The following is a 26,222-nucleotide window of genomic DNA, read 5'->3' as shown; positions in this document are numbered from 1 at the left end:
GTAGTATTTACTTTTTAACATTACAGGAGTAAATAATAACACAAGTGAACAAAATGTATCTTCAAATGGTTTGATTTTTGGAATAAAGATATCATCTGAACAAGTACATTTTGTAAATTCTATCTATTAATACCAAATATCGGGGCACCAAGCTTTGCTCGTTATTTATTCATTGATAAACAGAACTCAATTCTTTGAAATGATTGGGGAAGGACTAACAGGCACAGCCCAAAACTGTTTCTTCCTCGAATTTTCTTATTTATCCACTATAAAAATTATAGTTGGAATATTTAATCTTCCAAAAAGTAGGTTATGTTTCATAGACTTGAATTCAAGTGAAATTTTCAGTCCAAATATTTGAAAACATAAAAGTTCTAATTTAGATTGTTTACATACCAAATTGAATAACAAAATAACACTCACTAATCACTTAGAGCTGTAAAATAATGATTAACTTTGAATATTATGATATATACCATCTCATGTGAACAAATCAGATTACTGTATTTTGATCGAGTGAATTAAAATTTCTAGATTTCTCGCGAGATACGATAAGCTAATTGATTACACAGCTGATCTCCCACACAGGCACACACATCTTCTGTTATCGACAGACGACGAAATCATCATCTGTTTTTCCAAGGATGAATTATCCTTTTCATGTCCTTCAGGGAGTTTTCTCAGGGATGAGACCTAGTGCAATCGAATTTTGATATCATAAACCTACTACGGTATATTCCGAATTTCGTGAAAATCGTTAGAGCCGTTTTCGAGATCCGTCGAACATAAATAACCATATAACATGATATCAGATATTAGAATAGAAAAATACAAACAGATATACAGAAATTGCTCGCTTAATATAATAGGATAACAACTTATAGTCCAGTCAAATGGTCGTTTTTCAGGAGACAGCCCCGAAAGCATTTTTTTCGATCGTTCTATCTGTATTTTGGGGCGCTAAATTCTAATCTGAAATTTGCTCACACGCCAGAGGGCGACTTCACCCCCAAAATTTTGGACTTTTTTAAGTTTTCCATTCAATCTCGAGAACCTTGAATTTATCGAGATAAAGCATTCTCTATATAATATTAAAGATAATAAGATTTCATTTCCAATGAATTGACTGGTCGCGCAGGACTACTTTTTTGATTTTTTATCCGAAGTGTTCCACAAGATACGCAACTTTGAATGTGCGAGAAATTTGTGATATTTCCCCCATTTTCATAGTCTCGCATATGCAACGTTGCGTATCTTGTGGAACACTTCAGATAAAAATCCAGAAAGTAGTGGAGGTTGTGATGAATTTTCTCCTCTTTTCACTCCCATGAAATATACTTCTGTTTTCAATGCCGTTAAAAAGTTACAGCCAATTGAATGATGATCTTTATTTTCTCATTTTTCTTGCGATTTTACTGTTATTAAAGAGTCTCTAAAATGAATACAACACATGATAGAAGCTTGCGATTGGTCTTAAATGAGAGAAAGTTTCATGCTCTATAAGCTGAGTTGCCATAAGATGTAATCGAAGTTCTTAGTGGTCGACACACAGAAAAATATACAGTTTTTGTGAAATCATAATGATTGAGCTAATTTAATACTATTGAGCCACTGAAAGTTAATCTCTCCAGAATGAGGAGAGAATCTCCTCTCAACAAGGAGATATCTACAGTATCTATTCATCTTTCAACAAATCGAATGTAACCCTTTCAACTGATTTATTCAAATATGTGAATTCCTAGAATATTTAGGCCTATATACTCTTCTACCAAAAAGTAACATTATTTGAAAGTATTTTAAGATATTTATAAACGGTACAAAGTCTTATTTAGTACTTTTTAGTATTAATAGGCTATGCTTTTCAAGTGACTTTCAGCATACAGAAAATATAGCATAAACTATCTTATTTCTATGCTTTCAGTCACTATAAATTATATTTAGGCTATGTGTTTGTATTAGCATTTTTTGTTTTTATACAATTGTTTTCACGGAGACACCATAAAAGCTCATGATTCCTATATTGAAACTTTTAGATTATAATGTTAAATCAACTATAAAAATAGAACTTACAGTATTTCCGTAGATTGCAATTAATTTAATTCGTTACCAAAAATGATTTTTATTGATAAATGCTCGCCAATATTAGTACATCATTGCATTACTGTATTTAGAAAACCAATACAGTACGGTAGGTACTATAGTTGAGCTTTTTCAAACAGCTAGAAATGAATAGCCTAATATATTCTTTGCATTAAATTGATGTATAATAATAATTAAAGTAAAGTTTACCTCATCTAACACGTTATGTTGTTCAAGCTGTGTGTTAAAACTCGTACCCTGCTTAAAACTACCCTGTCATACAGTGTTTCATCTCTTGCAGTTGATTACAAATCCAATAATTAGAAACAAATCTCTACTTCTAAAATAAATGTCATTTGAAACTCTTTTAAAAAATTTTTTACAAGTACATTCAATGTGCAATAGTCTTTTGAATTTTGTTCATATGGGCACCGTTAAGCCACTCTTATATTAATTTTACTGTAGTAGTGTTCACTTCATCAAGGAAACTTGTTCACTTCTTCATTAGTAAAACGTATTCACATCTTATTCAATGTTTTATTCAGTACGTATTATGGTGCACCTAATCTGGTGCAATATAAACGATATCTATCATGGGGCAGAGAGCTACGCAGAGACTTGTATGAGAAATAAAAATATTTATTAAAAAAATAAATCACATAACACTGTCAAAATGAATAATTTAACTATTTACAAATACGTTTAAGAATTGATCCTTAGCGAAATAATTGAACATTATGCTGTCGTGTTATACTAGACTTCAGCTTATGACAACTGACTGACATGAGCATTGACATACCCTACAACTTTTGTATAGATAAAAGTTTTTTTAGTAAAATAGTTTTTTGTCATTTTAGCTAAAATTGTACAGTTATTTGAAGAAGAAAAAAATAATTATGATTTCAAAAATATTAGTCTTTTTTATCAGTTTGTGAAGCCTTTTTCATTTCTGCCACTCTTCTCATAGATTCCTTCTGATTTGCTAGTGCTCTCTTATGTTTGAATGTGTGCTTCTTTTCTGGTGCTTTTCGGCGATTGGATTCCAATTGCGTTTGTATGATGTCCATCACATTCAACTGTCAACCAAAAACGTGCCGGTAAAAATCATTATTGTATGAAATAGAATGAATTGCACGAACAGGTTGTGTTTGTTTCTTGGAAGAGTAAATAAAAAATAATTAATAAAAATAGCAAAAATGCTTCCGAAATTTATTTGAAAATGTAGCTACGCCATTACCCAATATTTTATTTTGACAGTTAGGTCTATACTTGTAGTTTAATTTTAACATTGGTGGAAGAAACTATAAAATTAATGGAGCAATGACAACCGCTAAATAGAAATGTTTTATTTAATCTGTAACAGGATAAAAAAGTCACTAGTGGACTTGCTCGATTATTTTATATCGAAGATAGGAAAAGTAGAATAGAAAAATAGAAATCTATAGAAAATGATAGAAAAAAGATTTTCTATTTTTTTCTATCTTCTCCAAACTCATGAGACTGCACTATTTTTTTGCAAAAGATGATACTCTTGTAGACCTAGATTATCAAGATCTCTCTCTTTCTCTTTCGTAAGAGCTAAAATGAGTTATAATCTAAATTAAGAATATAATTTTACCTTCATAACAATAGTAACTTGTTAAGTTGAGTTGGGACATATTCCAAGGCACTGGACCTATCTTCATCGTGCAGCGACTCAACAAGAACTTAACAAGTACTGTGGAAGAGTAAAATTCGATACCGTACTTATTAGATCAAGTTATTGAACAATAGACTGTCTAATTAGACTGTTGAATTGGATTGAGTTATGAATTTAGTTTAGGATGGAACCTTGGAGGAGCTAATTTATTAGACCTGCCAACATTTTTAGGACAAAAAATGACAAGAGTCTGTAAGCAAACTATTGACTCAATTCTGTACCAAAAACTTGTATTATTGTTAGGCAACACTGGCCGTCGGCATGTGACTAGTAGCATATTTTCACTACTCGACACAGATAAACTATTCAAGTTGGAATCCGTTCACAATAATTTCTTTACTAACCTTCACTGGAATGTGGACATATCTAATAATTCTGTTCTGCACAAAGAATGTGTCGAACTCTAGACACCTCCCGCACTGATCTGTGAAGATGACTTTTGACATCGTCAAGTTCATGTAACTGTGAAAAGCAAAGTATAAAATTAAAACTATACACAAAAATTCTGTCAATTCCACATATTATAATTTAAAAAAAGTATAATTCATGTATTTTAACTTGGTCGTTCCTGGTGAAAAAAATCAAATCAAAATTTTTCATTTACAATTAAAAAAAAAAAAAAAAAAACTGAGGGTTCTGCCAAACCCGTAGGTTTTTCGACTGGTGCTTATTTACAGAAAAGTTAGTGACAGAAGTTGGATAGACTTGGACAAAATTTTATGACACTATTTTATTTTTCAAAAAATAAATAAAATATAAAGGACAAGGAAAAATTATTTCACACCATAACAATTAGATTTTATCGTTTAGGCAGACGGCTGTGATAATGAAGGAAATAAAATTTTAAACTTCAGCCAACAAAAAAAAGAATAATGTAAGCACATGGTAAAATGTTTTCCACAGCCTTCCATAATAATTTTTCACGTATATTATTAGTTTTATAAATTTATTGTGCAACTATTATTGTGATAAAACATAACGTCCTTCTTGAAGTAGTCACGAATAGTTTTAGAAAGTCTGTTAAATAAATAGGAAAGATCATAATAAACTAGTCTTTTACAGTAACCATTATTGAATATGGAGGCTAGATATTGAATTGAATGACTGCCTTTATTTTTCCTAGAGAGCGGAGTAAGGGCAGTCGGACATCTCTTACACTAAACTCTCAATATTGATAGAGATCTTAAATTAATGGCTTGTGGAAGAAGCGAGGTAGGCTTTTGGTAAACTCTTATTCGATGATTGAAAGCAGAAGGAGCTGGAGTAGTTTGCATGGCAAAAATTTAAAAAAATTCTGACTACGCCAACTAAAGGTGCAATCCATTAGCTGCGTTTCAAGACTTGCGGCTATAAGCTGGCGTCTCAAGACCAGTGGTCAGGCGTCTTGGGATGCGTGATTAAAGCCGTCACGGCTAGAGTTCATAACCTATAAATTCATTAGATTTGATGATTCATTTGATATAAATTGCAAAATCTATATAGTAGCCAACACTTCTAATTCATCCACCGTCATAAATATCATACAAAATAGTAATCCATTGAAAAAAATGAATATAATCTATAGGTTATGTGCTTCACCGTCACGGCTGTCACCGCCAAGGAAATTTTAGGCCAAAATATACGAGCGTCTTAAGCACTGAATTCATTTTGCGCGTCTTCAGAAAATGCAGGGCCTCTTATGGAGAACGTCTGAGACGTCCGTATAGTTAAAACCTTACCGATACCACTAAAACAACGTTAAAGATTATGTCCATGCTTAGAAAAGTTGCAGATTTTTGCAGCAGAATATGAGGCACCAGAATGAGCTAAATAAAATGTGTCAAAACGGGCATGGCATTTTTTATAAAGCCGCACTTTCTACCTATAATATAGGTAGGTATATTTATTATATTATTTCTTGGCTTCCCTGCCATTTGCAGTCTATGTGATAGCAATAATAATAATGTATGAAGTTTACAGATTAAGTTTAGACTACCATACAAAGTAAAATTAACTTGTTAACCTTAAGGTACGGAAATGGTTGTAATAGTAATGTTATAATGTCCACTTATTGACTTACCCATCGACTTCTTCAATTTTTCCTGTAACAAATGATTCATTCCGTAAATCTATAGTTGTAAAACGTCCTTCTAATCCTTTCACTAGACAATTCAAACCATTAAATGTATGATATTTTTCCTTGCTAGAAAGAAGTGCCATTCTCAAAACTTAAACATTAATAATTAATAAACAAAAAACAACAGTGATCAGGAAATCAGTTTGAAAACTTTCTATGTGGACGTTCCCTCTCTCTGCCTAGTATCTGTTGATCTCTGCTGTTAACCATCTGTTGATCAAGATGAGCGTGTCGTCTGCTATTGGCCAGCGCCTTGCTCTTGCCAAGTTGAAGTCGCTTGCCAAACCAACGCCAAACTGCTCTGTATGCGGCTGTTGTTTGAGTGAATGCTGAATGGCACATTGTAGTAAGCCTCCATCTTCTATACCCTTTGCATGCACTTGGCAAGAGTGTGGGAGCGGCATTAGAATAAAAATGATAAAACAAAACTTTACAGTTTACTTTACAGTACCTACACAGTAGACAGTACGTAGTTGGTGTTGATACAGTAAAAGTTAAAAATGATACTTTCTTTTGAAACGAGTTCATAATAATTTTTACGCGTTTTTAGTTTAAAAATTTTTACAATAATTTTCACACGTCAAGTTTTTAAAGTTTTCAAAGTCTTTGCTTACCAAATTTAAAAAATGCCACTTTTAACTTTATTTTGCCTTCGCTTCTTGCCTGTTGTTTTCTTTATGCTTGTCTAAAGTCTAATCTATCTGAAACTCAGACTAGACAGGCTAGTAGATTACCGGCCTGAGTCCTGCGTTCTTTTAAAGTTTAGGATGTTGGGTAACACAAAAATGATGATTAATTTTTCTATATTATGCTATGTAGCCTAGTATCAGTGCTAATCTTCCTGGACAACTTTCTTCATCAGTTATGGTACTAAGAGAAATGTGAGTATCCTACTGTACGATAAATAGCCTACTTGTACCCAGTTTTCCAATTCGCACCCTGAAAATATTCAACAGGCTCCCATTGTGTCTCCGCGAATTAAAAAATACCAGTTTACCTTCATCTCCGTGCCTCTTCAATAAACAGACAAGGAAGGATGTATTTTCCTCATTTAGCTACAACTCGTTTGCTGCAAACCTGCTCAACCAGACTGGCACACCTGGTCTGTACTTGTATCATGGGGGAAGCCCTGGAGATGTGATGTCGTCCATAAAGAGAACTGCACCCTGGTAGCTTGTGAAGTTGTTCATAAGCCAAATAAACATCAGTGAGCCCAAAACAGATCCTTGCATAACTCCATGATTCACACTTTGCAGTCTGGAAGAAGCACCACCAATCTGAACCACCCAATCCTCTGTTCCTCAGTAGGATTACTCCAATCCATAGGACTGTGCCACCCAGGCCATACCTCTAAAGTTTGATGATCAGGAGTATATGGGGCAGACAGTCAAAAGCCCTAGGCCGGTTACAGAGCTCGACCGACCGTCAGTGCGTACGTCAGTCTCGCTTATCTTTTCCATAGATATTCCATGTATCCGTACAGAGCAGGACTGACGGCACGCATGAGCACGGTCAGGACCGTGCGTTTTATACAGCTAAGAAGACCATCGGTCGAGCTCGTGCGCATCCGTTCCATCGGTCGACTGACGCGCTATTGAAACAATAGAAGCTTTCAGAGCTGTACTCATCAGTAGCCCGGTCGCAACATGACCAATGTGCTGACACCTCTACCCGACAATCAGCTGATATTGAATTGAATAGCATAATGAATGAATTCAATTAATAGTGTCATATTTGAATTCAGAGTTTTCTATAAATTTCTTCAATCATTTCCACATTTTTTATTGAAAAAATCATATATTATTAATATTATCTACATTTATTTGATCCGTAGCTTAAAGTGACTGCAAGTATTCCCAATGGTGATACAAGCTCGAAATAACTCATCAAAATTTCTGATGGACATTCTGAGGTAGTTGAAAAATGTATCTTCACCCCAAGCAATGATGTATATAATGGTACTAAATTCTCTTTAGGCGACCATCGGGTGAACTTGATATTTACGTCTTTTAATCTTTCGTTTACGAAGATAATAAGCTGCAATTAAACAATCTGTAAAGGCGTCCATTTTGTGAGTCAGAAAAACTGATGTATGGTCAGGATGACGGTCGGTCGAGCTCTGAATGTGTAAAACTGATTCATCGATGCGTACGGTCAGGATGGTACATACGGACTGACGGTCGGTCGAGCTCTGTAACCGGCCTTACTGAGGTCACATACCTCTAACCTTTGAGAATACTGGAGAGATTGGTCTATAGTTTGCAGGTTTATCAGTATCTCCTCTCTTATGAATGGTCCTGGCTACTTCGAGGATATCAGGGAACCTTCCAGACTCAAAGCAGCTGTTCATGGCAGCAGCCATTGGTTACACTATTATTTCTGCCATTGCCTTCAACACAAAAGTGGGAAATCCCTGAATATCCTGCGTTTTTGATTCTTCAGGTTCCCAATGAAATTGGTGTCTGCTGAAATGGGTTTCCAGACCTAAATGTTATGCTGGACCTATATTGATAGCTGCATTGAAGTTGCACTCTGACATACTGGGCAGTATACCATCCACAGCTCCATCAAAATAATTATTCAAGTCATCTGGGCTGAGTGGCCGTTCCACCTGGGGTTTCTTTGGACGATGTGTGCTGATAACATCCCAACTGCCTTGCAAGTGTTTGTTGCTGACTTGATCTCAGATGTGTGCTCCTTCTCGCTAGGCTAACCTGAGTCCTGTAATGTTTCCTTTGTTTCAGATATTGATGGTACCAGGAGGTTATTGCTTCAGATTAGACTGATGTTTGGTTTTGATGGTGAAGTGATAGCACCAGGTTTCTTTCAATGTTCAGCTTCTCTGAAAACCATGGCCTATTTCCTGTAGTTGGTATGTTCTCCTTACCCTGATTCCTGACTCAATGTGTCTTCACTTTGAAACACAGAGTTGAAAACATCCACAAACCCTGCCAGTAGCATTTCCAGTATTTACTCCCGTCTTGTCCAAAAAAAACTCCCACCAGTCGATGCCAGCTTTCTGTAGTGGCAGTGAGAAGTGTACTTTCCCCACCACTTTGGAGTAGCAACAGTGGCTTTCTTTCCATGCTGCCTGGGTAGAAAGGGCAACAGTGTTGCAGATCTGTGCCTGGAAAACCACTGCACTGTGATCAGAGAGCATGGGATCAACGACACTACTTGTATAATCCTAGGAGACTAAGTTGGTAGTCTAGCTGTTAGCCTATTCCATAGATATTCCATGTATCCGTACAGAGCAGGACTGACGGCACGCATGAGCACGGTCAGGACCGTGCGTTTTATACAGCTAAGAAGACCATCGGTCGAGCTCGTGCGCATCCGTTCCATCGGTCGACTGACGCGCTATTGAAACAATAGAAGCTTTCAGAGCTGTACTCATCAGTAGCCCGGTCGCAACATGACCAATGTGCTGACACCTCTACCCGACAATCAGCTGATATTGAATTGAATAGCATAATGAATGAATTCAATTAATAGTGTCATATTTGAATTCAGAGTTTTCTATAAATTTCTTCAATCATTTCCACATTTTTTATTGAAAAAATCATATATTATTAATATTATCTACATTTATTTGATCCGTAGCTTAAAGTGACTGCAAGTATTCCCAATGGTGATACAAGCTCGAAATAACTCATCAAAATTTCTGATGGACATTCTGAGGTAGTTGAAAAATGTATCTTCACCCCAAGCAATGATGTATATAATGGTACTAAATTCTCTTTAGGCGACCATCGGGTGAACTTGATATTTACGTCTTTTAATCTTTCGTTTACGAAGATAATAAGCTGCAATTAAACAATCTGTAAAGGCGTCCATTTTGTGAGTCAGAAAAACTGATGTATGGTCAGGATGACGGTCGGTCGAGCTCTGAATGTGTAAAACTGATTCATCGATGCGTACGGTCAGGATGGTACATACGGACTGACGGTCGGTCGAGCTCTGTAACCGGCCTTACTGAGGTCACATACCTCTAACCTTTGAGAATACTGGAGAGATTGGTCTATAGTTTGCAGGTTTATCAGTATCTCCTCTCTTATGAATGGTCCTGGCTACTTCGAGGATATCAGGGAACCTTCCAGACTCAAAGCAGCTGTTCATGGCAGCAGCCATTGGTTACACTATTATTTCTGCCATTGCCTTCAACACAAAAGTGGGAAATCCCTGAATATCCTGCGTTTTTGATTCTTCAGGTTCCCAATGAAATTGGTGTCTGCTGAAATGGGTTTCCAGACCTAAATGTTATGCTGGACCTATATTGATAGCTGCATTGAAGTTGCACTCTGACATACTGGGCAGTATACCATCCACAGCTCCATCAAAATAATTATTCAAGTCATCTGGGCTGAGTGGCCGTTCCACCTGGGGTTTCTTTGGACGATGTGTGCTGATAACATCCCAACTGCCTTGCAAGTGTTTGTTGCTGACTTGATCTCAGATGTGTGCTCCTTCTCGCTAGGCTAACCTGAGTCCTGTAATGTTTCCTTTGTTTCAGATATTGATGGTACCAGGAGGTTATTGCTTCAGATTAGACTGATGTTTGGTTTTGATGGTGAAGTGATAGCACCAGGTTTCTTTCAATGTTCAGCTTCTCTGAAAACCATGGCCTATTTCCTGTAGTTGGTATGTTCTCCTTACCCTGATTCCTGACTCAATGTGTCTTCACTTTGAAACACAGAGTTGAAAACATCCACAAACCCTGCCAGTAGCATTTCCAGTATTTACTCCCGTCTTGTCCAAAAAAAAAACTCCCACCAGTCGATGCCAGCTTTCTGTAGTGGCAGTGAGAAGTGTACTTTCCCCACCACTTTGGAGTAGCAACAGTGGCTTTCTTTCCATGCTGCCTGGGTAGAAAGGGCAACAGTGTTGCAGATCTGTGCCTGGAAAACCACTGCACTGTGATCAGAGAGCATGGGATCAACGACACTACTTGTATAATCCTAGGAGACTAAGTTGGTAGTCTAGCTGTTAGCCTATTGAATAGTATATGAATTTAATTATTGAATAGTATATATTTATATTATTCAGTATATATTTAGTGTGCGATTGGGATACCTATAATGAGTTTTTGACAGCCTGGACCTGGAGTAGGGTAGGTTGACATCCATGCGCTTCCTAGTATTATGGTGTGTAACAGACCTCTCATCTGAAATCTGTGAATTTCCTCCCTCAGACGCAGCAGTGAGTTGCAGATATACTAGCTAAAGAGAGTCACTATTTGCATTACTCTCTCAAAGATTGGTTCAATGCTCTAGTGATGATGCGGAGTACTTTCTTCTGTAGCAGTATAATTCTCTCACAACCCCCACATGGCCCAAGTTTACAATGCTATAGCTGATGTGATTATGGAATAGGCTATGACAAAATGGTAGTAGTTGGAGGGTAGCTTTTCAGCATCCACTTTCAGGTATAGGTCATCTTTGACACACACCATGCTGCTTTCATGACTGAGAGAAGTATATCACACATCCAAGAAGTCTCGCTTGCTCACTTGACTTATCGCTTGCCTAAGGATGGTGGGCCACGTCTCAAGTGCAAAGCAGGTCCTGGGGTTTTCCCTCATTCAAGGACAGCTTGTTTGATGTAAACCATACATAATCCAAGTCCTTCTCATTAAGTAATTGGGTTGACCTGTTGGGGATCCTCATCAAGGTGCTGTTGTCTGCAAATAACAGAGAATTCCCATCCACATGCAGATAATAATGACAAGAAAAAGCAGGCACCCAGGTTAGATGCCCAGGCCGTGTGGCACACTGAACAGTACATTCTGCTCTTGAGATTTGTCTTCCTCCATTGTTACGACGTACTTTCTTCTGATAAGGTAATTCAGTATTGTCCTGAGAATCACTCCAGAGACGCCATATATTTCTATTCTGCCTATAAGGATATCGTGTGAGACCGAATAAAACGCCTTGGTAAAGTCACACAGCTTTAGGGCAACAGATTGCTGAGTTTAAAGTGAGTTTGAATGTTAGTAGCCTGCGATATAGATTATTATTCATTTTTCGGACATTTTATTATTTATCAAAATTTGGGAACAGAATAGTTTTGGGCTATGCCTGCGTTGTTCTATCCTGATCATATTCATATGATTTGTAATTATATCAACAAATAAATAAATAAATTATGTTTTTCCATATTCAAATAAAAAATGAGGTCACATTCTATCCGCTTTCCCACATTGGCCTTATGTATTGTATGTTGCACTCTATCGTAGTTCTAATTCTCTTGAAGAATTTTTATTATATTATATTTTAACTGACGAGATTCCAATTATCTCGAGCTTTAACCAAAACTATGTTTATTGATTTAGTGTTTATTCTTATTTCAGATAAAATGGAGCTAATAGCTAAGATTGCCCATGCGAACAAATCGAAAGTGCAAGATTTCACAGAATACTTCGGTCCTCTATTGACATCTGACAGTGAAAAGGAACTGCTGAAGAAATTTGAAGGCATTAAAATTTTAATCCCAGAAAAATTAAAGATAGAGCGAAGTGAAGAGAAAAGTCTGTTGCCTCTAAGTTGGACTGATTTTAGAGACGCTATTCAGTGTTTAATCAGAAGGGTCGATTCTCCAGCACTTAACAAAGCGGATTCCAAATGGCGGAAATCGGGAGATTATAGTTTGAATGTTGATTTCAATAAATTATTGGACGAAAAATGGGAATTGCTTTACAATCACTTGGGCGAGGGTGCAATAAAAAAGATGTTGGTGAATTGCCAAATATTTTTCCCAATGAGTAGTACTTCATACCTACCACTACATTGTGATAAAGCAGTTAGCGGTATACAAAACACTCTTGGTTCTACTGCGTACCAACTGACTGTAAAGAATAACAAAGAACAATTAACGTTTGATTTGGGGCCGATTTTATATGGAAAGAATGTATTTTCTGTTCAGAATTCCAAAGTAGAGACACTTTCCGAAACAGATATTTGCAGTAGACTGGTAGATGACATACTGGAGCTGAATAGTAGAGGCAATTTACCATTGGAAAAGCCGGCGATGCTTTTCTTGGAAAATGTGGTCGCGAGAAAGCTTGTACAGAGATGTTCTAAGAATAAAACTTACAGTTCCATCTTGAAGAATATTTACAAGGTTAGTATTTTAGTAATTCAATAATTGTTTTCATCAACTGCAATGTATCGTTGAATCATGCGGCTTATCATGTACCGGTAACGTTGAATCTAAAGATAGATAGATAGATCAAGGATAAATCTTCACAGGTTTTTCAATCCACATTAAGATTTTCCTTGAGGCTAGCCATTGGGTTCACTGTTGCTTGTAGAGTATCCTATATGTATAGTTTTGTTTCTAATTTTAATAAAAATCTCAATTTTCATCCAGGAATTTTGTTGTCTCATTACAAGTGGGGATATTATCACTTCCATCAATACAGGGAATCTTTTCCTGGGAAAAGGAATAGATTTCTTGAAAGACCGATGATGTTAACAAGAAAGAAAAATCAAAATTTTACAATATCAATTACAATTTTACAAGGCTTTGAAGCAATGGGCCATATGAATAAAACCAGAGTATATGCTCATGAGCATGGAGCATAAGGTTTTGCTCATGAGCATTAGGTAGAAGCATAATCATTTGCTCATTTTTATATGAATAAGCTTTACTTTATACTCTTACCTTATGCTCCTGAACTCTGGAGCAAATACTCACTTATTTTGAAGATTTTTCATCAGCTGATTCGCCTTCGTGGCCTTTGTTAGCTCACGTAAGCGCTAAATATGCAAGTATAGACACCGCTTGTGTTTGGTCGTCTAGGTACTCTGTTCTCTATCCATGAATTGAGATTTAGGTTAGTTGAGTTCTGAATTTTGAAATAATAGCGTGAAAAAATGTCATCTCTTTAATAATCTTAAGCATAATTATAATCTTATAATCTCAATAGCCTTCTTATAATCGTCTACACTCTCATCTTCTTAAATGCCTATTTCCTATTCTGTGATGGCTATCTTCATATTGGATAGGTATCGTTTGTATTTATTCTTTTGTGTTATGGTTGAATCTAAAAATAGTTCTCAACTATTGATTGTGATCGTATCTGGTATAGTTTCCTCTTACTGACACGAATTAGTTGAGCCATTTCACTATGAGCAAAAGGTGAAGAGCTGCTCCAGACTAGACTCACCTTTTTTGAAGCATTTGCTTCAAAAGTTGAGGAAATGCTCTAGTTCATTCATACAATTTTGAGCATAAGATTTTACTTTTGAGAAAATGCTCAAACTAATTTTTTGATGAGCGTGAGCAAAAGGGTTTGCTCACTTTTATTCATAGAGAATGAAGCATATGCTCCATATTTTAGAAGTATAAGCAAATGCTCAACTTTATTCATATGGCCCAATGTCCGTTGCAAATGACTCTGCCAACATTTATTGCATGCAATATTGAGTTTTATTAACAGAAATTATTTTAATATGTGCCTCGTATAGAGTGATCGAAAAGTCGTGCAACCAAAATTATATTAACTGCGTGACTCGTTGATCAGGTAGACTTGTTTTATAATCAATTTGTAAATAATGTTTATTGCAATTGTCATCCAGATCATCATTATATAATGCCTACATACATTATATAATCGACTATACATGCTCATGCCAAACTTGAAATACTTATCCAAAATGATTTGTACAGAATAAATTAAATTTAAATAAAACAACTCAAAATACTTTATTGTGTACATTTGTTTTCAGAGAGATGATAGGAGTGGCTCGGCTGCTCATTCGAAAGCCAAGTCAGTTGTGAAACAAGCCGCGCATAGGCCTAAGGCTTCTCGAAAACCAAAATCTTGCTCTGAAATACGTAGTGTTACCATAAGAAAAAGAACAACTAGGAAGAGCTTCTTACAAGAAATTCCACTGAAGTATGTCAAAAAATACATCCTTTCTCATCTCAACAGAATCATACCTAAAGAAATGTTTGGTGTCCAGAAACTTAAAATCATCAAGAACATATTGAAGGTTTTGAAATACGGAAAGAATCAGCGTTTTTCGCTGGAGCAAATCCTGGATAACATATCGATTGGAAGGATACCTTGTGTCTTGAAGTGTAAAAAAAACAACGACAAACATAACTTGATTGCAAAACTAGTTAAATGGGTGATACTGAAATGGGTTCTCCCTTTGATTAGCTTGGACTTCTATTTAACTGAGAAGCAAAAAAGCTTCAATAAAGTGCATTTCTATAAAAAGTCCTTATTCAGAAGGTGTATATTCAGTACCATTCAAAAAATGAAGAAGAAAAAAGTTTTGAAAGTAATCAATAAAAAGCTATTGAGCAGGAGCTGTGATATTAATAGATCCCATAGCCTACTTCGATTTGTCCCTAAAGGAGAATCAAATCTAAGATACGTGATTTGGGATCAACTGTAAGTACCATACCACAATTTTTTTTTGTAAAATGTATTTTTCATTCCTGTCTGAATTTATTTAATTTAAACAGTCAACAGTGCATACATTTTCCAGCTTACATCTGTATTCAAGTTGAGAGTGGGAGTTCTCTTCCAAAATTAATAATTAAATCTATTAGCCAGCGAATTACAATGTATAGGAAAAGTATTAGAAATGCGTAAAATGAAATTTGAGTAAAGCGTAGGCCTATCCAGTATATGATTATAACTAATATTCCAACATGCTATTAGAAAAAAAGAATTCGTTGAATGGGAAATACGGTTCGTGAATGGGTTGTCCCTTTGTTTATCTGATTAAAAACAGAACCTACTGATATATAAACAGTTGGTATGAGTAGGAGGATTTTCAAATATCTCCTAGTACTAGGTACTTAACTAGTAGGAGACGTTTTAATCGATCAGATTTTCTTTTTACAGCTTTTTAAGCCTTATAATGTGAGTATAAAAACCATTGTATTTTAGATTCGTATTAACTTATTGAGGATTCATGACTGTTTCTCAACACATTTTGTTATTGTCTGTTGAAGGAAAAATCCACTTCTCGAAGAAGTGCGAATTTTATTCAAGCAGATGTGTTCGAAATCTTTAGGCAGCTTTGCTCCAGAAGTAAAGAAAGACTTCAATGTTTACTGGGCTAAGCTGGCTACTGAATATTACAGTCGCGATGGACATCAACCTCATTACATTGTCAAAGTTGACATTTCCGATGCTTATGGCTCAATTATATTGGTGAGTGCTTTCATTTTACTGAAATACTTATCCATTCTGGAAATATAAAATAAATATAATAGAATTACTCAATTATGGTACTTGAAATTGTCACAGATTTATAATATTTTGTAACGATTAAACAAGTGTAGATTCTTCAAGAAATAAAAAATAAATGATCTAATAACTTCAATTAGTCGTATTCGATATGGATATTTCTTCTTCTTCGATGGCGCTACAGCCCAAATCGAGCCCTGGCCTCCTCAATACTGCGCCTCCATCCATCACGATCTCTTGCCTTGATTCTCCAATTCCTGATGCGAAGAAGTTCTGCAGCATCCTTTGAGATGCCATCCACCCATCTCAGTCTTGGCTTTCCCACCGGTCTTCTGCCTCCCGGTTGCCCCATACATATTTTTCTGGGTGACCGAGTGTCTGGCATCCACTCCACATGCCCTGCCCATCTTAAGCGGTTCAGTCTGACATATACAGACAGGGGTGGCTCTTTATAAAGTGCAGCAAATTCATTGTTGTTTCTTATTCGCCAGACACCCTCATCACACACAGGTCCATATGATATATTCTACGCAGCATTTTCCTTTCCCAGCGGTCTAGATTTGCTGCAGCCTTGGTTGATAATATCCACACTTCACTTCCATAAGTGCCACTGTGCGTATTATAGTTTTGGATATGGATATTTACCTCAATAAAATCTCTCTTACAAAGATAGCCCTACCAACATTTTCCAGAGATATTGATTGGGTAGAACAGTAGCTCTTTAGGTTAGCCTTGGAATAATTGATTCTCGCAAAATTCTACTCAGACTGTATTTTATCGATGAAATTTAAATTAATTCATTGAGAAACTTTATTCTGTGAGGGTGCCAGGGAAACTTCATTAGGACCAATTACTTGAGCTTCCCTCTATAGTAGTTAGTTTGAAATAATGAATAAATGAGACACAGATGTTGTCAATACCACTTTAATTTTGTTTTAACAAAAGGACCATGGTTTCGAGGCTACACCTGCCCCACAGCTAGACTGTCTAGCTAGATTGCCTAGCTGAGGATGGGGCAGGTGTAGCCCCGAAACCATGGTCCTTTTCTTAAAACAAAATTAAAGTGGTATTGACAACATCTGTGTCTCATTCATTATGGAGAAATACCACAATATATATTCAAAAACAATAAGTTTGAAATAATTAAACAAATCAGGATGAGAAAAGAGAAAGAAAATTTTATTGTAAAAAATGAATGTTGAGTTGATTTAAAAACTTCTCATTAATACAGCAAGAAACAATTAATCATTCAATTGAATTCTATACTTTGTAATGTTAATTTCATTTTTATTGTTACCGTACTCTTTCTTTCATGTTGTAAGTCATCAACTTGCAATAGGTAAGTTGTTAGTTACCTGTAATTTGTTACCGATGAAATTTTCAATTCGAGTATAATTGGGTCACGTGGTTAACAAATAATAGTAGCCTAATTATGATTGTTGTTGCAGACAAAACTCAAGAAAATCACTGAAGAATTTGTGAAGCCATTTTTGGAAGGAATTAGATCTTTGACGTACAGAAAATTCAAATGCTTCACCAAGCAGTCCTCGGGACTGCGCTGCTACTATGTATGGAGATTTGAAGATCTGCCTCCATGCATTCCCAACCATGCAGTTCTCATACCTACAACAGACTGTCAGGTAATTCAATTTTTAAGATCAACTCAATCTTATATTGGAAATTATATTTTTTAGGGTTTAAATTAGATTAGGTGATGGGAGGGTTGATGATGAGGTATGGTTTGGAAGGAGCTTGTATAAACACAAGATACTTACTTGATTGGTTGATTGATTAATAGCATTTATCTATTTGCTATTTATAGCGTGTAAGAGCACCTAAATTTACCATTAATCTACTATTAATATTTATCTAAACTGCCTCTGTCTTTGATTCTACCATTTTCATTTGAAATTTCCTTTTCACAATACCATATTATAATACCATTACTATTTCTTTTGGAAATTTGATGTTGAATATTATGATTATTGGCTAATTGACTAGTTGTTCATTGGCATTTATTGCAATTTCCAGGTATTTCAAGTGAGTCGCTTACTAACAATCACATACCTTCAAATTCTTTTGAGGGATTTGAAAATTGGAGGAAGCACGTACCTTTTGAAGAGAGGCATACCTCACGGTAAGAGAAAAGTGAAATGCTCATTTATACAAATTTTATAAACATAATTTTTTTCAATATCATATTTAAAATATTCATTTTATGTTCGATTTTTTGAGTTTTACTTTCCGATCATTACATCAATTACTGTACTGGTAAATCTTATATACCTATAAATTATGTAAACATTGGCTTGCTAATATGCTTAATAGACTGCATAATAAGTTCACTCATACTTTATAATATCAAAGATGATGGTTTATTGATCGATTCCAAACTGTGATATGTATTAACACACTATTTTGATGTTGTAATGGGGTGAATTGCTAACCATTCATATGTGGTGCGGTATATTTGATAGGTACTGGAGCGGTTGCTGAAATCCCTATTTTGCAAATAAATTTGCAAAAAGTTAAGGCCGTCCGGCTCGCAAATATGCTGGGTTCAAACCGCAGCTCTAGCTCAGTAGTAGATGCATGAATATTCCAAATATATTTAATCACCACAGGGTTCAATGACTGGTGATCAATAATTCTTACCGCTGCTTCCGTGAAGTTATTGAAGAACACCAATAAGGAAGTCAAAAAGATAGTCGGTGACTGATTATCAGTAACCATATATTCAATCAAGAATAATGAGAATCAACTATGGTTTTTCTAGTTGACTCTTAAAATGCACGTCATGAATACAGGTATGCACCAATTTACCCTTTTGAAATTCCTGGAAACTTACAACGCCAGTTCTTGAAGTTCTCTGGATCCTTATATGATATACTGCAGACTTATTAATATAATTATCAGTAAGATTTTTCTGGCTGAATAGTGTGACTATCATCAAAGGATGATAAGTAATAAATGCTCTGAATAAGATCAATATTAATTGATTCACTGATTTTATTTGCTGCAGAAGATTTTTGCTTGGTACCAAGACAGCTCAAACTGTATATCACGAGATGAATTAGGAAATAATAAAAAACTTCTAAGATTTTGTATGCTGACATAAAAAATAAAGTATATTCCCATAAAATAATATATATACAATATCTCTTGATAAATATAAATTTCTTTGGATAAATAAATTTTCTAATATTTGAATAATTATCACAAGACTTATTAGCATTCACAATATTGTGAGCTGTAAAAATATATATGTATATTTAATACTGATACGTGGTCTTCAGTTCGATTCAGAATTAGACAAATTGAAACCTGTTCAGTATATAGATTTACTAGAACATACTTTGATCAATGAATAATAATTAATAAAAGTAATAATTTATAATCTCAGGGTTTATGAGTTAGTGCCGTGCATGGAAATAAGCTTCCTACATAAATCAAATAAATTCATAAAAAGTTCTTATAAACTATATGATAGTATTCAACATGTTGCGAATTTCTTAAACTTGAATAAATTTATATAGCGCTTTGATCAATTCCCCAATTCACTGATAAAGGCCGGCTAATGAGCTCATTAGAACTAATACACTCACAGTAATGATGTTCTTGTAGAACAATTAATTATCTCCAATAATTAATTAGGCAGGTCCTTTTCATCTCTGCTGGGCTCGTGTATGGTCCAGATTTCTTATAGATTTCTATCAGTATTAAAATTATATTTACGGGAATAAGTTACAATTAAGAACTCTTTATCAACACTGAGTTCATTTTATTTCTGCCAAAGAATTCTCATTATTGTTGAATTACAATTTTGCTTGGTTCTCTTATCGCTTTAGATAATATGATTATTCTTTATCATAAATAACATTCGATTTTACTTGAGCGGTACCTTGACTAGGCTATCTATTCTTTCTATTTTTTAATTCTATTAAAGCTCAATTATTTTATTTCAAAAGTATTCCATGGTGCTGCAACACCACCTCACAATGTTTAAAAACAATGATATGCAGTCAATTATATATGTAAATAAATATTTTGTTCACTTACTGACTGGGTCAGTTCGGTCCGAAATTACTCAAGTCAGTAAGTGAACAAAATTGTCTATTAACGTAAATAATTGACTGCATGTCGTTGTTTGAACTAAAAAATAGTGAATTTTAATGTCACTTATCACAAGGGAAAAATGCATTGTAAGGTTGTGAGAGATTAAAAAAAGTTTACTACCTTATAGGAAGTAATTGATAATGAGCAATTTTATTTGATTCAATATGTGTTATGTATAAGATAATTATTTTCATTCTGTGTTGTATTAGTTTAGAATATCTAGATCAGTGTTGGTCTTGAGATTGTATTATTGTTCATATCTATATTAATTAAACAAATACATTTTTTGTATGACTATCCATCCATTATTTTAATGTATATCTTTCTGCTGCAGTGAGCTCCATTTCATAATGCCAACTTTGCTTGTAAACATTATTGAACCAATGCTGACTGTCTGAAATGAATTTTACTATAATAGAAAAACTCATTTTCTCCCCCATATCACCAATATTCCGGGAATATATTATTATGGTACCAATCCGTTGAAGGAGTTAGGCTAAAGTCTTTAAACTTCAAATTCATACTTTTCAAATATATCTAATTCAATTTGAATTAATAACAATATATTTTACAAAATTGCAGCTGGAAAATTGTCGTCCTCGTTCTGCCAAATTTACTACGATGAACTTGACAAGCAGAAGCTGTCTGAGTTTTCCAACAACGGAAATGAGATTTTCTTCAGAGCTGTCGACGACTACCTCTATGTAACGCCATCTTTGGAACGCGCTAAAAGGTGAGGAGAAAATTTAATGCAGTTTGTAATTATATATCCTTATTTCTGAACGAATCTTTCATTAAATCGAGTTTTCACCCTTAGAAGGTATAAAAATCTGAGGTCCGAGTGATGTCCTTCAAGTATCCTGAGCTTACTCCTTTAGTAGTCTAGAAAAAAGCTTAACATATATCTATGTTTCCCCTAAAATATATCTTCTCTTTTTTCTCAATCCCACTAACAGATGTGTCATGTGACCTATTCTCTTGAGCACGCTGCACACAGGGACATTAGAAGTGGCTACTACCTGCCAAGGGAACGCGGAATTGGAAATCTCCACAACTCAAATGTACATGGCATTTCTGATTTTCCATATTCCTGCGACAAGGCAGTGAACGCTTACTATCGTCCCAGGGACGCAACTATTGTCTCTGTGGGCAGTCTATTTTGAACCAACTCCATGTACAACTAAGAATACCAAAGCCTGCCTCGACGAAAATTTTAATGTGTGGATTAGATTTAGATTAGATTAGATTGGAGTTCTTTATTTGTATGTTACACTATTTACTGGTTTATACACTAATTTACATTAAATGACAGTAATGCTAATTATTCAACGAATTTTACAAAGTATAAAAAATCAATCAATGAGAGATAAGATGCTGAAAATCGATAATATTATATTGTGATGTAACTTCATAAATCGGCAGTGTTTCAACAAATAATTGTCGATTCTCTGAGGATATAAAATAATATCCTTCCCATCAACACTCCCATCCGGGTGGATGGGAGAATCCCAACTGATTTATCAAATGACATGCATTCAGATTTTCATCTCTATGAATTTCTGTGTGGCATCGGATTCAGATTCCAAGCAGCCTGTACCTCATACGGGTAAACTTGACAAATGAGCATTACTGAAATTCTCATAGAAAAAGGATTTGTGGTCTTTTTTATGATGTTAAGAACCGTTCTACTTGAATAATACATAACCTGTATATTCTATTTTGTAGGCAGGTAAATAGTTTACTCATTGATATCTGAAGTTTATTGAATAACCTATAACAATAAAAGTATGTTTCTGTAATTTTTTACACTATTCTGAATCATTTAATCCATAATTTCAGCCATTCTCTTTCTTTTCTTATTTTCGTGGCTATATTCGATTCATGTTAATCATGTAATTTTCAATCGATTCTATACTTTTTGGCCAAATTATTTTTGCTTATACGCATGTTTTGAGTACCTACATTAGGGTCAGTTTTTCAAATAGATAGATAGATTGTGAATTCCCGACTTACTTCTACAATGCATCAAAAAAATTTAACACAATCATACAATTCAACTGGATTGGTTTTTTTTCAGTTTTCTTCGAAAGATGATACTTGGTTTCAAGGACTTTGGAGTTTACACCAACTCAACGAAAACACTTACTAATTTTGGAGACAATCCAAGCAAAGTAATACCATTCTATGGATATATTCTGAATACAGAAACAATGGAAGTACTAGCAAACTATGAAATATACAGAGGAGTAGATATTTTCTACACCATGACTTTCAAAGACACATTAAATCCAGGAAGGTAAGTAAATGTTGTTTCAGTACGGTAATTATAGAAAGTAATGCATGCTTATTGAATACAAACCTTCGTCAAAAAAATGAGTTCAAAAATAAGCTGATATTTGAATAAATTTAAATTTTTTGCCCATCTTATAATAAAGGCCTAGTGTATAAGCCTGTAAAAACAAATACTTTCATTTATATTTTTTTGCAGAAGGACGCAGAATGAAATATATTCCAGATTTATGACCTCAGCCAAAAACTCACTTTTATTCCAATCTTTTAACAATTTTCATGGAAAATATGTGCTGCAAAATTTCTATTATACTGCACTGTTGTGTTGCAGATATATCATTAGATTCTTATCACTTTAATTCATTGCAAAAGTGATGAAAAATAAAATAGAGTTTCAAATGAAATGATTTTTCACGTTTCAATACAGTGATGCTCAAATTATTATTATTATTAATATTTTGGAAACATTATTATAAATTTTCAAATGAGAACTTTTGATTAAGATCTATGCCCAAATCATTAGCGTATATGTTTATTTTACATTACTTCTTCTGTTTATATCAGAATTCTGAGAGAGAAGATGAAGAATGTCAATTCCATCAAACTGGATAGGATTATTTTGGATTCAAATTTCAACAAAAAAACTACAATATTGTTGGGAATATTCAGATCAGCCCTGCTGATGTCTCTCCGTTTCAAGTCAATCGTCAATCGTCTCTTCAGAAAGACTCTCAACTGTCACTACCTTGTATACTGCGTCAATACATGTGCCAACCATATTTGTTCTAGAGTCGAGAGGTTTTCAACTCTGACTGTTGGTAAGTTTTGTCATTTCTAAACTCAACATTCTTATTTCTATCGAATATTGTGTTCATGAATATTATTTTTGGCTGAACTTATAGTTTTCATGAAATTATAATTTAATTAATGACATGATTTTCAGATTGATTTCTACATAGATTGCAGGTTTGATGCCTAGTGAGATCGGACTCCCCATAAAAGTTATGATTATTAATAATGATATTAAATAAAAATTGTCTAAATATTATAAACTAAATGCTCAATCCAATCACCTTAACTGTGTAGTCAGTTGGTAGATAGTTGTGTGAGATGAGCCAATAAATGAGATGACTGTTTGAACTAACTATATGGGTTAGTTATAACTTATAACTAGACCAATTAAAAAAAACTTTTCATTAAAACTGCACCAATTCAAAACAAATAAATATAATTTACCACATGAGTGAATTCTTAATTGAATTTTGAAATTTCAAATTCCATAGTTTTTTGTTCTTGTAAATGCTAGAAACCATATCTCCAATTTGGGGATTATGAAAATGAGCATCAACATACTACTTCCAAGATATTATGGAAGGTACCTTTTGTCATGCATTTCTCTGGTAATTTGTATAGTATATTATGGTTATATCTCTGTAGATAGTAGGTGAATTTTTGTTCACTCAAAAATTGGCAGCAAAATATTTTTCAGATAAACTACCGTACCATTTGTCAATTTATTTTCAATATTTTTAAGGTGAAGAGCTACGAGTTTCAGCAGTAGAAGCCCGTTGGATGGTATTGGCCGCTTTTATGGTGACCCTTCCACGGAAAAGTGTCTTCTGCGTTGTAAACAGAATCCTAAAACGCCAATTGTGGACTTGCGCAAAGGCTCTTTCAGATAAGCCTATGCAATTAAAAGTCATGAAGGATGTTATCAGGTTGAATGCTAAGGAAAATCCTTTTAAAGGCGCACATTGAGTGCTACACATATTTGACAGATAAGTGCTCTTAGTAAAGCTCTTGGAAGTATGCTTACCTGTAATCCGTACTCATAGACGTTGCTCAGGTACAAATAGAAATTGTTGCTTAACCATGTGAAAAAGATCGATTTCTTTTTGAATCCTCAGTTTACTAGATTGTGGCAGTTCTATTTATCCATCAATTAATGCATTATCTATTTTTTATTCATTCACAAAGAAAAATAAATAACAATAAAAATACAAGCAAAATATAAATACAATATAAGTATTTTCAAATGATATCAAATAAAAATTATACAAGCATCAAAAACAAGATGCTGAGATTTGTATTTTGTAATATTTACAATACTGTTGTACATATTATTTGTGATTAATTTAAAAGAAACTCGAAGAATTCTTAGTAATAGTCACTCTTCAAAGAGATTTTCGTAAAGATGAATTTGTAATCAATGTCAGCGTGTACGATTCAATACAGTTTAAATACTTCCAACTAGGCTAGCACTATCATAAGTATAGCCAATGTGTAGAGCTTGATGAAAGACAAGTAACATTTTTTATAAATACAGATTTATCCTTTATGTTGACTTCCTTGAGCGATTCTCAACTCAGGTCAAAATTTGCTTTCACAAGCACGTTCTTTGAATTGTTCATAAATACGATCCTGAAACTTGAATATGCAATAAGGAAAATTTTATTAATCTCTCATGCATATCAGTATTACTAGTCAAATTGATAGATTTGCAGGTAAATGTGGGTACGGGTGCTTTTCTTTATTTGTAAAATCTATTTGCATGTATCACTTACATTATTCAAAGTTGCGAAAATCTAAAATTTTGGTGAGTCCAAGTAGTTTACGGTATTGTATGAAATGTGAACCCGTCACTTTTGAAATTGCAATTGACATAATATAATAATCGAACTGTAAACATAAAGGTCATACATTTTATTATTGATTGCAAATGTGAATAATAATAATATGTTACGTGCGTGAAGCTATTTCTACAAACAATAAAGAATCCGATGGCCTAAGAAGATGGAGAAAATGTGTGGCTTTCTTCCATCCACAGGTTGAGATTCTCCTTCAAGCGGCACTTCTTGAAGGCCTGCGGATTTTCTGTTTCATGCGGAGATGGCTCACTTTCATGAATTACCTTTACTAGTCGAAATTTTGTCATGTAAACTGTGAGATTTTGCAGAAAGCAATGCTTGCTCTATTACTATATTGTCAACTCACTCGTACTGTATTGAATGTTGCACAGTCCAAGCAGTAAACCACCTAAACTTGAATAAATATTCAGCAAAATGAATGAACTGACTGAATAGAGTCTATTCTCTATTTTTCACCCACCTGAAGTTTTTTCTAATGCAAAGAAAATCTACTCAATGGATTGTTGAACTTTGTGCTAGGCACGGTCGCTGTCATTAGTATTTTAATAGAAGCATTGTAAGATCATTTACATGAGTTTATTATTGTTTGTGTACTTTATATCTTATTTAGGCTATTGTTTTTGTTTGAAGACTGATTTTTAATTTTATTTTTTAATTTTGTCCATTAGTTACTATGAATGAACGCCTAATAAGAAGTATTATTGTACCACTTTTTATAGAGTCTGAGTTTTTATTTAGAATTCATGGAATAAAAACTTCAGTATCACGAGGCTTGGTTTTTAATTATTTTTCAGCTTACCTACAATTTCTAAAGGGTTTCCCTTGGATTCTGACCATACTTTTCCAAGAAATCTGAATGGATAATCAAGTTTGATATTGATACTGAATGATGGACCTAGAATAGGAAAACTCAACCATCAAAAAAAAATAACAAACTTCACTTTCATTCAAGAAATTTACACTTTTATGCTCTTTCTAAATGAGCATGAATCAAGTTTTGAAATTTTGTAGAATTTTATTATTATACGATCAAGAGTTCATTTGAATATATGTGGAATGTTGGAT

At 34.3% G+C, this 26,222-nt stretch overlaps 2 protein-coding genes across 3 annotated transcripts; one reads left to right on the top strand and one right to left on the bottom strand.

Moving 5' to 3' along the window:
* Positions 1-2,697: 2,697 nt before the first annotated feature.
* On the bottom strand, positions 2,698-6,222 carry LOC111052284 (U7 snRNA-associated Sm-like protein LSm10). Its single transcript, XM_022338917.2, has 3 exons — positions 5,838-6,222; positions 4,123-4,240; positions 2,698-3,155 (listed from the first exon to the last, which is right to left on the bottom strand). The coding sequence occupies exons 1-3, from the start codon at positions 5,975-5,977 to the stop codon at positions 2,991-2,993; spliced, it is 423 nt and encodes a 140-aa protein (XP_022194609.1). The 5' UTR covers positions 5,978-6,222; the 3' UTR covers positions 2,698-2,990.
* LOC111052286 (telomerase reverse transcriptase) lies at positions 6,216-25,360 on the top strand. 2 transcript variants are annotated; one of them, XM_022338918.2, is made up of 10 exons: positions 6,216-6,775; positions 12,244-13,013; positions 14,624-15,297; positions 15,867-16,068; positions 17,553-17,744; positions 18,136-18,241; positions 20,803-20,953; positions 22,298-22,516; positions 23,074-23,327; positions 24,044-25,360. In XM_022338918.2, exons 2-10 carry the CDS (start codon positions 12,249-12,251, stop codon positions 24,265-24,267), a joined length of 2,787 nt encoding a protein of 928 aa, XP_022194610.2. In that variant the 5' UTR covers positions 6,216-6,775; positions 12,244-12,248; the 3' UTR covers positions 24,268-25,360. The 2 variants fall into 2 exon arrangements, with proteins under 2 accessions (XP_022194610.2, XP_039288225.1); XM_039432291.1 differs by lacking the exons at positions 6,216-6,775; positions 14,624-15,297 and having other exon boundaries at positions 12,881-13,013.
* The last annotated feature ends 862 nt before the right edge of the window (positions 25,361-26,222 follow it).

Source organism: Nilaparvata lugens, chromosome 7 (genome assembly GCF_014356525.2).
Source record: "Nilaparvata lugens isolate BPH chromosome 7, ASM1435652v1, whole genome shotgun sequence".
NCBI classification, from domain to species: domain Eukaryota; kingdom Metazoa; phylum Arthropoda; class Insecta; order Hemiptera; family Delphacidae; genus Nilaparvata; species Nilaparvata lugens.
This window is presented reverse-complemented; position numbering and strand designations above follow the sequence as displayed.